Raw genomic sequence first — 15,155 nt, 5'->3', positions numbered from 1 at the left:
TACTTGGAGATTGCCTCTGCATGCTCCACCTCCTCGGCCCCTTTCACGACCAAGCGCTCTCCCTCCATGAGAGCAAGGGATCAATGACTTTCACGGAAGTCCCGCCTCTGCGGTACCATGGCGCTGCCATGCCCATGGCCCTACTATCCGTCGCCTCGCATCTGCATCCCTTTTCTTCACGATCAGTAGATATGTCTCCGTGGCACTCCTCTGAGTCCACCTACATTCTAACTGATGCTTGATTTTGGGTAGCTAAGTCCCTTTGGACTCATCGTCGCTTCCTCGTCCCTTTCGACCCCCTACTTCAACACTTCTGTGTTCTCCAAGCAGTCTGTTTGGTCGATGGAAAGATAGACTGCAACTCCCATGCATGGCCTCTGCCATCACGTTGTAGGGTTTGCACCGATTATGTTCTCCTTAGCTTCCTTGGTAGCAATGTTCGCTTACTCGATCTTGTCCTCTGACTTGTCGGGCTCCCTTAAGCGAATATAAGCTCTGGAGCAGTCCAACTCTCCAACTGCTTCGATCATACCTCTGTATGATCTAGTCCCTCCCATAGAACTCACTAGTACTTGCATTCGAACTTTTTCCTTGGTGGAACACAACCCCCATATGCTGATGACCAAGGCTTTCTTCCGATGCAAAATTCAATGCACGCACGGAAGACCCACCTCTGCGGTACCATGGCCTTCACTCCTTGAATCCATAGCCCTTCTTACCGTCGTGTTGTTCACCGAAGTGAAACTTCCAGTAGCTCCCGATCATACCTCCATATGATCTAGTCCCTCACGGGACTATGTCGTGTGTATCGCATTGCCACGAACTGTTCCACCACGATCCGCTGCACCATGTCACCTCCTGGTGACATCTCCATTGCATTCTGATCCTTGTGGAATAAACTCAAATTGTGAACCCTCAATGTGTGGCCTCTGCCAATACATCGCAAGGTCACTTCCACCTTCGATTTTGTTCGCTCCTTTGGCAATCGACCTTCATCCACCCACTCTTGGGTCACACCTAGATGAAGCACCGCTCTAGGACAGTCCATCGCCTAGTAGCTCCCGAAGTCTACCGACTTCACTGTAATTTGTGCACCATTGTTTGGATCCTGGGCCTCTGCCCCTACCAGCACAATCTCCGCTGCGCACTGCTTCCTTCATGGCAACTTGAATGGCAACACTGTGGTATATTCTTCAAGAGTACCCACCTCTGAGTCCTCTTGCCCCGTGCTAAGGCCTTCTGAACCCAATTTCGCCTCCGCAAATTGAGTCGCCTTAGTTCCTCCATCAAATGCTTCTCCGAGATAAGGTGCATGTGCCTAGAAGCTCCCTTCATCTTTGGCACCATGCAAGATGAGTCCACTCCGTCAGAATGAAGGACCCATGGAGCAACATGATCCTACTCTTGCCTCTACAAGAGTTCATGTCCTTGACCTCTGTCTAAGGAAAGCATTGTGCCTCTGCTCCATGTTCCAACTTCTATGCTGGCTCCCTTCATATGGCTTGGGTACTTCGCCAAGTTACACTCAAGTTGCTCCGCTCCTCGTTTTTGCATTGAGTCGATGGTGGCCCTCGCGCCCACCATTCCACGGGTCAGCCCTCCCTTGAGTCCGATCTCCACATCGACTCCAAGTGTGCCTTTATTTGTGTTGCTTTGGGTCACTCGCCCACTTGATCTCGCAATGCATCCACCAATGCATTCTCTCAAGCGAGATCATGCGATGACTCCTCGCCGCTTGCTCAGTCTATCGAGCTTCGTGGAGTTGTTGTTTGTTGAGGTACTCCTCCTCAACATGTGAGGTCCGTCTCACATGATTCTCCCTTTGGAGAGCTGGGACTTATCCCTCCTGGATAACTATCTCATTGGAGCAACATCTCTCTTCGTTTCGGAGACCACCATCCTCTTGGACTACTCCGATCTGCTAAACAAACTGTGCATTGTTCTGCCTCATGCAAATGCACTTGCTAGATTGCAACTCCACGTCAATACAGTCCCTGCTGCACCACTCAAGGCCTAGCAACATGCTGAACTCGTTGCACACTTCAGCCTCCTACGGACGTATCCTTCACATGCCGAAGAGAAAGTTTCAATGCTCTATGGCACCGAGTTTCGGTCGCCTTGGGATGGCCACGAACATTCCATCGTCCACATACAAGCCCATGCATGAGTACCGAATTCTTTGAGTTAGCAATTCCCCTCACCTCTGTGAGCTTTGCACAACTCTTTCGATCGCTGAGCAACTTATTCCACCTTGCATGGTCTCATCCTTTACCAAGCGCCTCGCTTGCCTTGAGCACCATCAAGTATAGTTGTCAACGTTGAGCCGTAGCTCAAACTCAGCCATCCCAACCTTTGTGCGCTCCACATTCTTCCAAGCTTGCCTATTCTCATGGTGCCTCTTGCGCGAAGGGTTGGCCATTCCTCTGAATGCCAATGTCAGATGCTCGCTCCTCCGAGCGACTCCTTTTCCCTACATCTCCATGCTCGTTTTCCCCCAAACGGTCGCGCGTGTGCTGACTGCCCTCAACGCAGCCCCGCTAGGTCCTCCACGTTTGCATGCTAAGTGTTTCTATGAGTGCTTGTCCCGCTCTGATACCATCTGTCACGGACTTAGCTAGTTTTGCCTAAGTCGTGCGGCACCCTTGCGTGTCCGTCCGCAAATGTCAGCCTCCCCGAAGCCTCCCATTGTCCCTTAGGACCAACAAAAGAGAGAACGGGTTAGAGAGAATGCCTCAATTGGGATCCACAAGCAAACATCTCGGAAAAGCACTTCATAGACAATGCAAATTATAAACAGGCTTTACAAGCTCTGAACAGTGGCACAACAAAGGGTAAAATGGTCCATTACAGACCGAGAATCTCTCGCACGTGTCCACATGATACAACCTTTATTTACAAGCCTAAAGAGGCCATCAACCCAACTAAAATAGGACTATTAAGCCTTCGGCCGCCCCTCTACATGCTGTACAAGGCATGAACATGCCAAAAGATACGGACATACATAAGCATTACATCAAACACATTGTTTAAAAGTTTGTCCGTGACAATGTAGACCACTTCGTTAACCATTCCTCACTAATGTATACCTCCGATCCAACCGGATAAGCCTCCCATGACATTGTCCAGTTCCTCCCTTCATGATCCACACTATATTACTCCTCTAGTTCAGTAATTGCCCATTCCTTCCATTCCTACTCCACTTCCTTCTTCTCCAAATGTTGGGATAATTAGTTCAGAAACACAACCGTTATCTTTACCTCCTTCTCGGTCAAGTGACACTAACGTACCTCTACCTAACCCGGCCTGTGTCAATGACTCTCAATCACTTATTCCAACAACACAACCTCACGATCCCATAGTCTCCAACCATCTTATGACCACATGCTCTAAGAGTGGTATTTTTAAACCACGTCAAGTCCTTGACATCCATGCTATCATGGATTCCTCATCCACCATCGTTGAACACATCACCTTCACTCAAGCCCAAAAATCTCCATATTAGCGTACCGCCATGTGTGAGGAATATAATGCCCTCCACCATAACTCAACATGGAATCTAGTACCCTCTCATCATACACAAAACATCATCGGGTGTAAGTGGGTCTTTCGAATTAAGCAGGACTCAGATTACTCTATTGCCCGATATAAGGCACGTCTCATTGCCAAAGGGTTTTATCAAAGACCTGAAGTTGATTTCACTGAGATATTTAGTCCCAATGTTAAGCCGATTACAATCCAACTTATCTTGAGTTTGGCCGCCACTAAGGGCTGGCAATTACGATAATTGGATGTTAATAATACTTTTTTACAAGGGACTCTAACTGAAGCTGTTTTTATGAAACCACCTCTTGGTTTCACTCATCCTCAGTAACCAAGACATGTTTGCAAACTGTGATAAGCTATTTATAGACTTCGTCAAGCTCCAAGAGCTTGGTACATAGAACTTGGCTCTTTTCTAACTTTAGTTGGCTTTCTCAACTCCAAATCTGAAACCCCATTATTTCTACTACAACATCATGGTGACACAATATACATTCTGGTATATGTGGATGACATCATTGTCATAGGCAACAATCCCATAGCAATCCAAGCATTCATTAAATAGTTGGCAGATCGATTCTCGCTTAAAGATCTCAAACCCTTGAACTACTTTCTAGGCATAAAAGCTACATTCACTTCTGTCGATCTCTTTCTCTCACAAAAAAAGTACATTCAAGATTTATTATAAAAAATAAATATGCAAGACGCAAATGTGGTTACAACTCCTCTCTCTACTAGTGGCTCTCTCAAATTATCCGATGAAAGTCATACTACGGAGCCCACTTAATATCGACAAGTTGTTGGCTCCTTTTAGTATTTAGTTCTCACCCGTCCAGACATCTCCTTTGTAGTCAACAAATTATCACATTTTATGCAGAGGTCGTCTATTATGCACTGGTCTGCGGTCAAATGAGTCTTGGGATATCTTAAGGGGACCCTTAATCATGGTCTCTTTCTTCGTAAACACTCTCCACTTCATCTTCATGCCTTTGCTGATGCCGATTGGACAGGCAACTTTGATGATCAAACATCCACATCGAGATATATTGTCTTCCTTGATGCTAATCTAATCAGTTAGAGTTCTAAGAAATAAAAGACAGTCACACGGTCTATAACTTAAGCTGAATACCGTGTCATCGCTACCGCCACTGCAGAACTCAATTGGGTTACAAATCTACTCAAGGAATTCAACATGAGTTCCTCTCCTTCAATATATTATGATAATGTCGGAGCTACCTATTTGTGTGCTAATCTGGTGTTCTACTCTTGCACGAAACATATTACTATCGACTTCTACTTTGTGAGAGATCAAGTTGTTCGCCGTTAACTTCGTGTTTCTCATGTACATACGACTGATCAATTAGCCGACTCACTCACGAAGCCTCTCACTCATAAACTTTTTGCTTTACATCGTTCCAAGATTGGTATCCTTAATAGGAGCACTATCTTGTGGGGGCATAATAGTTGATAATATTTTCCTAACTGTATGAAGAAATCTTTCTACCCTATTAAAAAAGATTTTTCATCTTAATCTGTATAAATAGAGGAGAATATATCTATGAGAAGATATGCATCTTCTTTCTCGCACTTCATTTCTATCACTAACTTGCATCAATTCCTAAAAGTTATCTTGTCACCAGAATAGCATCAGTCCCTCCAATCGGATCCCTTGTATCATGAGGAATGGCACTTACAAAACTAACAATGAGATTATGCCCATAAGTAATTATTTTCATTGGATAGAGGTTTATATTGATAGCATAGGAAAGAAATATTCATGAAATACGGATATTATTCTCTCCAAGTTCATGCTTGTGGGTGTCGAGTTTTAATTATTTAAAATATTAACCCAGATTTGATTTGAGTATTATAATTCTACTAAAGAAGATGAAATATTGCCAGTTTTGCTAGTAATAAGTTGGTCAAGATAAATCAGGGTAAGGGTCGGGACAAGGTATGCATTTATTTCTGATATTTAGTATGATAGGATCAGGTTTGACTGAGATCTTCCCTTCAAGAGAAAATATATGCTCGAGATTCCATGTGTCCGATGGATCGAGTTTGAGATGAGTTAGTATCGATCTCAAGATTTCATGCAATAGGTGATCAATTCGATTGATTTGATGAGTTTGATCGAGCATCACAAGGGTTCGATCTGATTTATTACTGAAATCAGGTATCAAACCAGCTCGAAATGGATAAAATATGGAAAACACGGTTCCTTTTTTTGTTTTTGAATAATAAAGGACATTCTACTGAAAAAATCTTCTAACATCTTTTACCTCATATTTGTTTTTGTCCTGGATAAAAATGACTTCATACTTCTACTTAAATGATTAGATGTTATTCAAAAAATTATTAATTTTGATAATTAATTATCATAATTTTTTTAAAAAAATAAAAATCATATAAAATCATATCCTACTGATTTTAAGATGATTAATATACTTCTTTATTTTTAAAAAAATTATGATAAAATTAATTATTAATTTTTTTAAAATATCATATATGACCAAACCATCTTGGTAAAAGATTAAATATATTTTTATCCAAGTTGAAACAAATATGGGGGCACCCATTAGAGTTTTTCTCGATAAAATATTTAATAATAAAATAATTTATGATGGCCAGGTCGTTTCCAGAAACATTGCCATCGACTGAACCTGGTGGGGTCCAAGTCGTCTACCCGTCAAATATTTCTGAACCCATCGCCGGTGGGACCTGGTGGGTTCCCCCTGTTATCTTTTTAACATTCTGTTATTATCTTAAAAAAGATTGATAACGTCATACATAATCGAACTGATGACCCGGTCCGGTTTTAGAGACATTTCGTCGATTGAACCGCGGCCTGGTGATTTCTGCCCATAAAATATTTCTGAACCCATTCGGCGGAGAGCCCTGGTGGGTCCCAGAATCCTCTCCGCTCTTTCAAATTCTCTCTCTTCCGAACTAGCCGTTACTCGCACCACGACTAAGTCCACACCACCGCCTCCCACGTTCCCCATCCCTCACACTCCCACAGCTTCTCCGGAGCCGCGCTTTAAAACCCTCTGTCTTCCTTCTTCCCTTTCAAGAAAACGTCTGCTCCCAACTCCACCACATTCCTCGTTCTCTTCCAGTCTTTCCCCTCTCTTCGCTCCCAATCGCCCTCTGCAAATCATTTAACGCCGGAGATGTTCACCGAGGGGCTGGACGAGACGGCCATCAGCTGGGTCAATCAGGTCCGCTCAACGACGCTCCATCTCTCTTTCCATCCTTCATGAATTACTCCTCTGTCTGCGCTTTTGAAGATGCTTTCTTTTCATTTGATCTCGCTTTGGATCTTTCCGGATGGTGAGATTCGTCGGCCCCGTGTCGGATCTCGGTCATTTGTGGTTCTGGTGGCGGACTTGTTTCCTTTCAAGGGTTTCTTGAAATCCGTCTCTTCTTGGTCCTTTGCGGTTGCATCCCGATGTGTGATTATTTGATGGAGTTCTTGTTTCTTTCCGTTCGATCTTTGATGCGTGCCGCCTCTCCTGGTTTCGATTGCTGCACCAAGTGTAAAGCTGGGTCCTTTCTTGATCTAGCTTTACCTGGTGGATCCGTCCTCTCTTCCTTCTTGTCTTTGTTCACGTTCTTGGTGGCCGGTCTTCTTGTCTCTGGTTATTATTGCTCAGTATCTTAAATATAGCTGCTTCTTTCCATGTAACTATGGAACCCTAGCAAATACTTCCTTCTTATGGAGTTCTGATTTCCTACATATGCATGAACGGTAGCAGGGATCAGATGTTGCTCAGAAACCTCGATCTCCTCTGGTAGAGAAATATCCCGTGGAACCGGTCCCTGAACAACGATTGCTCTCCAAATGCAACAACTTTCTGTCGCCGAAAGCATTGCCCCCCGTAAAATTCCACTCGAGCTTGCTAACTCCGCACTCGCACTTGTTGTCTGATTCGGACGAAGATGAGAGTGTAGCTTCTGTTCCAGAGGACTACTACGCCAATTACTCCGACAGCGACTCCGATCTCTTTGGGAAGCCAGGTAAGAGGAGTTGCGAGGAGGAGATATTGTCAGGTGAAAGTTCTTGCTACGAGCCAGTCAGAGAAACAGATGGCAGACAGCGATCTACTTTAGTTCGAGGGCTTTCCAAGGAGAACCTAAGAGTAGATGTAGCAGCAAACAATTCTTGTAGAGGTGATGAGGTGAAGTCCAAGTTCAGCGCTAATAGAAGCTCTGTCTCAGGTGCCATCGCCCAGAATCATGAACAAGATGGCTTTCCCCATTCACGTGTATGACCTACTCCTTTAATTTGAATCTCAATTATAATTTGATCCACAGCCTGTAACACTTGTGCTATAATTTGATCCATTCACGTGTATGACCTACTCCTTTAATTTGAATCTCAATTATAATTTGATCCACAGGTCTGTAACACTTGTGCTAATCTGACAATAGCTCTGTTTTCATTTCAGGTTCATATTTTAAATGAGTTCATGGCTGAGAAATTTCAAGAACTTGGAACACCCAGTGCACCTCCCATTGTGGGGAATGGAAGAGAATCAGGCAGCCTAAATTTAAATGGTAAGGAGCAGGTCATACTCATTACATGAAGGAACTGTTTATGGCATGTGGTGACACCTAACAAATGAAATTTGCCCATTAGGTGAAACCAAGGTTAATTTAGGCACTGAGGTCTCTTCAGATTTTTCAATACTGGCACAGAAAGTTGGAGAAATTCCAGCAGGGTATGGAACATGTTTCTTAACAATTACTTCATTCATGTTGGCATATATATTTTTCAAATTAATTTTGCCTTATTAAACGGATTGTGTAATACAGAGCCATACCTGTAGAAGGAGATATGCAGATTCCTCTCTGGCAAACAAATATTGCCTCCCATATGCCAAGCTACAATACTAGGTTTGCCTAACAAGTTCATGTTTGAGGCCCTAGGAAAGACTTCTTAGTTTCCCAAGTACTTTGGTGTAGCCTACATATAAAATAAAAATCATAAGAGTACATTTTGTTGCCCATTTGTGCTAGCAGTGTTCAGAGCGCATGGCAAACATTTATTGCTTATGATGCATGTTTCCGATTGTGCCTCAATGCATGGGCAAGAAACTGCATGGAGGCTCCAGAGTTCCTTCGGGATGAGTGCATGGCTCTGCGCAATGCCTTTGGGTATGAATTAACTAGTTTATGGAAGCTCTACATTTGGTGGTAAAATATGGTTCTCACTTTGTGTAGCTTGGTGTGATAAGTGACATATCTCATCATCGTACAGATTGCAAACCTTCTTGCTGCATCCTAGGGGCCAAACTCAAGGAGAGGGAAGGCATGCTGATAGTAAAGAAGGAACAAATGTCATTAAGGGTCGGAAAATGATTGGACAAGTGGAAATTGAAGGTAAAGCCTTTTGAATATGATTTCGCTAGGAACTTATGATGACAACTTATGACTTGATTCACTTGCATTTCCATGTACAGTCACACCTCAAGGCATTTTCTTGACTAATTTTTGTTTTAGAAATTGGAGAATTGGATCAAACATCAGCTTTCTTGAAACAACAGAAAAGTTATTGAGGTTGATTTTTATATAGACACTAAATGGAATCCATCTTTCTTTCTACTTTAAGAAGATGAAGACATCCTTTAGTTCTATTTGATTTTTTTTTTTTTTAAAAAATCATACATAGAGTTCTTACAAAAGTAGGTATCAGTCTTGAGAGTAACATCCCTCAATTGTATAATATATATTCTTGCAATATAAAATGTGAATTTTCCTTTCTTTTGTAGTGAAAAGGATCCGCATCATACCTCAAAGAAGAAAGCTGCAGCCTACCTCTTCGTATCGAACAATATATATGCAAATGGGAGCTGAATATGTCAAACACATGTCAGCAATTTTAAAAAGTCAAATAAATTCATTAAGAGCAACTGCTTCCCCAGTTTCTTCTGAAGGTTATGAAACTGAGCATTTATCCTATTTTTGTCCCAGAATTTGCAAATAGTCATTAAAGATGCTAACTTCTTTTTACTAACTTCAGACACTCTGTCATGTATATTACAATTGAAGAGCTCTAGTGAAGATGCACTCACAGAATCAGGTTCTAGTGTGTGTTTGAAACCTGGAACTGGTGATTCTCATATATTGTAAGTCCAAATTAATAACTACTATATATGTACAGTTTATGTTTACTTGCTATATGCATTAACATGAGATGCCACTAGTTTTATGTTCTGCACAAGTACACGCTCAACTACTGATCTCTTTTCAGCTATCCTGAGAGTCAAGGAGATGCACTTTTGATTGAAGTCCATAATATAAATAGAATTATCCAAGGTCGTGCCACAGTACCAATATCATCACTGGCTGAATGTCATGTATGCATCTGTTCTACCATCTTTCTAATAGGTTCTTCTGATTTAATAATTTTACTATCATCACCAAGCTTACTTTTATAAGATGCATGCAAATGAAGCAGGGAGAGATGACTAGATGGTGCCCTATATACTTAGAAGATCATGTCTGTGTAGGGAAGGTTCAAATCTCAATCAGTGTTTTTCACTCTTCGGACAAGATGACTTCCACCAAGGTGGTTATTTTTGTTCTTTTTGAGCATACAACTGCCAATTTTTTATTACATGAACAGGTCTGGGCATCATAAGAGATCCTGATCTATCAAGATTGTAACTCTTCTAAGTCTTTTGAAGTCAAATACCGAGGCCCTTTAGCATAATGAAGTTTCAAGTTGTGCTAGGATGATTTTTGGCACATTCTAATATGACCTTGAATTTATTCCACTATCGATAATGGATGACCTGATTACTTGTTTCTTAGATGTTGCAGGGTGGTCCAGTTGTTGAAACAATGATATATGATCTAGTACTTGAGGCAACAATGCGAGCTCAGCATTTTCATTCAAAGAATTTACATATACATGGTCATTGGAAGTGGCTTTTGAATGAATTTGCTGATTATTATGGAGTAACTGATGCATATACAAAGCTGAGGTAGTTGAATGTCTGAGTTAATGAATATAATCACATACATCCTTAAAATACTAATATGTCTATCTTTTGTAAATTTCTTAGGTATCTTTCATTTATCATGAATGCTGCGACACCTACAAAAGAATGCTTAGAGCTTATATATGAGCTCCTTTTACCCATCATGAGAGCTCGAGGTGAAAAAAATTTAACTAGACAAGAGGTATTGTTCTACAATCTACAATATGCATTGTTACCTAAAACACTATCTCTGGTTATGCAATGCATGCTTGTGAAATATTTGAAAAAGAAAACTTTTTAAAGAATCAAAAAACAAAAAGTCATGGCTGGTTGTCCCCCTGTAAGTTTTTTGTAGGTGTCACTCTATATGTTAATTTAGACCTACATTTACCATTTGTTTGGGACGTTGACGTACTATGACCAAGCTTCAAATATACCATCCAGAAAGAGGTTTGCAACATGATTTGATCTATCGTTATGTAAATTGAACAAATCATCATTATGACTGCTTACAGTGTGACCTAGTTTTTCAGTTTAAATTGACCAAATGACTCTTGCACAAAAAATTTGGAAAATATGTGCATTATTGTAAGCTGGTAGGTGATGATGTGCAACATTTGATGCATCTGTTGTTCATATGCCAAAGTAAGGATTAAATTATTATGCAAGTAATAACTCAAGGTAATGTGCAAGAAGTTTCTGACATGGTCTTTTTCCACTGTTTATCACAGAGAAGCATTCTACTGGATTGTGAAGATCAGATCAACAATTTGTTGGCAACTACTTTTGAGAACTACAAGTCACTAGATGAGCTTTCACCAACAGGCCTAACTGACATTTTTGGTCCAATTCCGGAATCTGCTGCACCAGCCTTAGTGCCTGCTGTACAGATATTCACTCTTCTGCATGATATCCTGTCTCAAGAAGCTCAAAATATTTTAAGAAATCATTTGCAGGCAAGTTATGAAAATGAATGCATTTAGCTAGTCAAAATATATCTGGCACTACCTTAAAAATTCTATACAATATGTTGCAATTTTATGTGTCCCTTTGCTTGTGATTTCATAGGTCTCCTCTCAAAGATGGAAATATCATAGATACTCCTCTAATGCTTGTATTGATTGTAACCCTTGTTAAAAACTTCATGAAGATCCTTCCAAATTTTACATAATGTGAGCATATACAAAAATACTGGGCATATATGAAATAAGTTGAAAATCATAAGAGCTTGTATTTGCAACTCTAGAGAAGCATACATGATATTGTACATGTTTTGAAGGTACTGATGAGATGGACCCAAAGATGTTAATATGTTATTTTCCATTTATTAATAAACTTGTTGTTTACTCAATAAGGTTATTACATTACATTAATCAGAAATTCCATTTTTCTGTTACGAGTATAGAGGTATTTTTCTTGTTTCCTTTATCTGATATAATTACAATATCTTGTTGTTTGGATAGTGAATTTTTTAATTCCTCTGGACCTTCTAGGAGATTCACCATATTGCTTTTGTGAGGCTTAAATCATACCTAAATCTTGTGCTACAGATTGCTGCAGCAAAGCGGTGTAGGCGGCATATGGTAGAAACTGATGAATTTATGTCAAGCAACTGTGATGGACTCTACGCAGACCCTATGACCTTCTCAACAGCATATCTCAAAATGAAAATGCTATGCATTAATATAAGCAACGAGATTCAAGCAGATATCAAGATTCACAATCAGCATATATTTCCTAGGTATTCTCTTGTTTAGCCATCTCTGGGACTTTTAACAGAAGCAACCTTAGTGGATTTAGTTGCATGATGATACTAACAAAAGAACTGTTGATGCCCCCTTATTGTCAGTTCCATAGATCTGCCAAATATTGCTGCTTCTTTATACAGTACTGAGCTCTGCAAAAGACTCCGAGGGTTTCTTGCAGCTTGCCCTCCATCCAAGCCCTCACAGCATGTGGCAGAGCTGCTGATTGCAACTGCTGATTTTGAAAGAGATCTTGAGTCATGGAACATCAGGTAAGTTATATTAGAATTAATTAGAAATATATTGATGGATAAATACTTATGCTGCTTTTATGGTTTTTGGCTGTGTGTATTTTCAAACTTGGCTAACCAAGATATAGTAGTCAGCTGCATCAGCAATGTAGTTCTAATATTAATCTATCTACACTGTCTTCTTCAGGCCAGTTCATGGAGGGGTTGTCTCAAAGGACTTGTTCCATGACTATATCATGGTTTGGATCCAAGACACGCGGCTTCAGTTACTTGATCTTTGCAAGACAGAAAAGGTCTTTCTTTGCATTCATATTTTCTTTGGCCTTGCATTTTCTGAAATTTAATCAATAGGAATTAATATGAGTGATTTATAGTCTGGTAATAATCAAACATTGTCATTATATTCAGATATCTTGGATGCATGACTGGGAAAACAATCATTCATCTTTTATTGTATATAGTCTTTGCAGGTACCATGGTTAGATGTATCCACAAATTGTGCAACGTCACCATTTGTTGAGAACATATATGAACAGATTAGAAAAGGCATAAATGAGTATGAGGTGGTGATAAGTAGGTGGCCTCAGTACTTGTTGGCTTTAGAGAATGTAAGTGATAATGGTTATTTTTTTGCCCCAGCAGTAGCTGCTGCAATGCAATCTTCTATTTGTATTTATTCTGGTTGGTATGCTTCACAATCATGCAATCATATCACTTTTAGGCTCTTGCTGACATCGAACGAGCAGTCTTCAAGGCACTAGAAAAACAATACAGTGAGATCCTTGTACCTTTGAGGGATGGGATTCCAAAAATACTCGAGAAGCAAGTGCAGAAGCTCACAAGGCGACAGCCTACTTCTCCTTATGTCGTACCCAGTCAGGTGAGTGTTCCATGTCTAGATTTCAAATTTAGGTGAAACATCAAGACTGCTAATACAATAACTATTTTTTTTGTGTTCTGGCAGCTGGGAATCTTTCTTAACACTGTTAAAAGAATCCTTGAAGTGCTACATCCTGGAGTTGAGGATTTTTTAAAATGTTGGGCTGCATGCTTGACAATTGAGGATGGAAATACAATTTTTGGAGAGCAAATGAATGGAATCACAGTAACTCTGAGGAAGAAGTACAAGAAGTACATGCAAGCAATTGTGGAAAAGCTTGTCAGCAATGTTAGTGTCACTTTAAACATTCCCTCATTTCACTTGCCTCTTTATAGTTTGGGTGTTTGCGAGCTGTACATAAATAAGTCTTGGTGTGACATTTTGCAGGCACAAGCAAACCGAACCACGAGGCTCAAAAGGATTCTCGAAGAGACAAAAGAAGCAGAAGGTGAACCCGAGATTCGTGACAGGATGCAGACCTTGTGTCTGCAGCTAACAGATTCGATACACAATCTACATCATGTGTTAGCTATCAGGATCTTTGTTGCAATTTGTCGTGGTTTCTGGGATAGAATGGGACAGGTATGTGGAAGAAAACAGATTCACTATAAACAAGAAATGGAACCGTCTTTCCAACTTATAACTTGTGTTTCATCAGATTGTGTTGAGCTTTCTTGAGAGCCGAAAGGAGAACAGAATATGGTATCGAGGATCCGATTATGCTTTAGGGGTAAGCAGTCATTTGTTTATACTTTCTACTAAATGAAAAAGAGTGTCTTGGTATATATATCTTTGCTCATGTGGATTATTGATGACATGCAGATTTTAGATGATCTGTTTGCATCTGAGATGCAGAAACTGCTCGGGAATTCTCTGCAAGACAAGGACTTGGATCCACCTCGAGCAGTGATCGAAGCCCGGTCCATCCTCTGCTGAACTTCAACCGCGATCGGCTATGGAAATCCCAATCAATCAAATTGTTCGGCAGCAGAAGATGAGGCACTTTTTCGTAATTGTGTTATAGTCATTCTTTACTGTATTATATAGTCTTGTCATTCTTTATCAAGGAACAAAGAGATAAACAAGCATCCATTCTTCTCTATGTACATTGCCTTTCTCTTAAATGGAGGGTGAGATGCTCAAACAAGGCTTCTTCTCACCAGTGTAATAAACCAAGTAAAACAACAAAGCTGGATCATGAAATCGACGTCTTTTACAAATTGGAATTGGATACGAGTAAGTTCAGCTCAGTTTGCATGTGGGGGGACCCAACTCAGTTTACATCCCATATTGCACAGGCTTGTTTCAGGGATTCCAGATTCTGAGAACACGGAGCTGAAACGGCAAACGAGCCACTGCCTTCCACTCGCTTTGCAGCTCCGGTGACAACCCACCAACGGGCACAATCAGGTTTTTGCTTAACCAACAAGTATCAGAGCCTTGTAATCACAAAATTGGTGCCACAAACACAGTCATGTTTTCCCCCTATGGTACAAGTTCGAATAAAGGTTGTGTCTGTGGTCGGCTCGCCCTAGGATGCAATTTTCTCCTGCTTTGGTTCCTTAGACATAATATTGCCACACTCTTCTTCCTTATACTTTGGGTTAACGGAGCATTTCCTTTGGATCCGCGCCTAAGCGGTCTGAGCGTCATCCGAAGTCGAAAGAGTAGATTTTTAGACAGGTGAAGTAGCTAGAAGAAGAACAAAACAACAATCAGTTAGTTGTCATCGCAATACTAAGAAAGCATG

The 15,155-nt window shown here is 40.8% G+C and overlaps 1 protein-coding gene across 9 annotated transcripts; it reads left to right on the top strand.

Moving 5' to 3' along the window:
• Nucleotides 1–6,578: 6,578 nt before the first annotated feature.
• LOC135583407 (uncharacterized) lies at nt 6,579–14,607 on the top strand. Of its 9 annotated transcripts, none has more exons than XM_065127428.1 (23): nt 6,579–6,761; nt 7,299–7,808; nt 7,992–8,100; nt 8,183–8,264; nt 8,359–8,439; nt 8,566–8,700; nt 8,804–8,925; nt 9,315–9,479; nt 9,566–9,671; nt 9,797–9,902; nt 10,004–10,114; nt 10,369–10,532; nt 10,614–10,731; nt 11,261–11,485; nt 12,080–12,270; nt 12,379–12,546; nt 12,713–12,818; nt 12,987–13,133; nt 13,247–13,405; nt 13,490–13,693; nt 13,793–13,987; nt 14,064–14,135; nt 14,228–14,607. In XM_065127428.1, exons 1-23 carry the CDS (start codon nt 6,714–6,716, stop codon nt 14,339–14,341), a joined length of 3,438 nt encoding a protein of 1,145 aa, XP_064983500.1. In that variant the 5' UTR covers nt 6,579–6,713; the 3' UTR covers nt 14,342–14,607. The 9 variants fall into 9 exon arrangements, with proteins under 9 accessions (XP_064983500.1, XP_064983489.1, XP_064983504.1 ...); XM_065127417.1 differs by having other exon boundaries at nt 10,360–10,532; XM_065127432.1 differs by having other exon boundaries at nt 10,001–10,114; nt 12,996–13,133.
• The last annotated feature ends 548 nt before the right edge of the window (nt 14,608–15,155 follow it).

This window comes from Musa acuminata, chromosome BXJ1-3 (genome assembly GCF_036884655.1).
Source record: "Musa acuminata AAA Group cultivar baxijiao chromosome BXJ1-3, Cavendish_Baxijiao_AAA, whole genome shotgun sequence".
Classification (NCBI taxonomy): Eukaryota; Viridiplantae; Streptophyta; class Magnoliopsida; order Zingiberales; family Musaceae; genus Musa; species Musa acuminata.
This window is presented reverse-complemented; position numbering and strand designations above follow the sequence as displayed.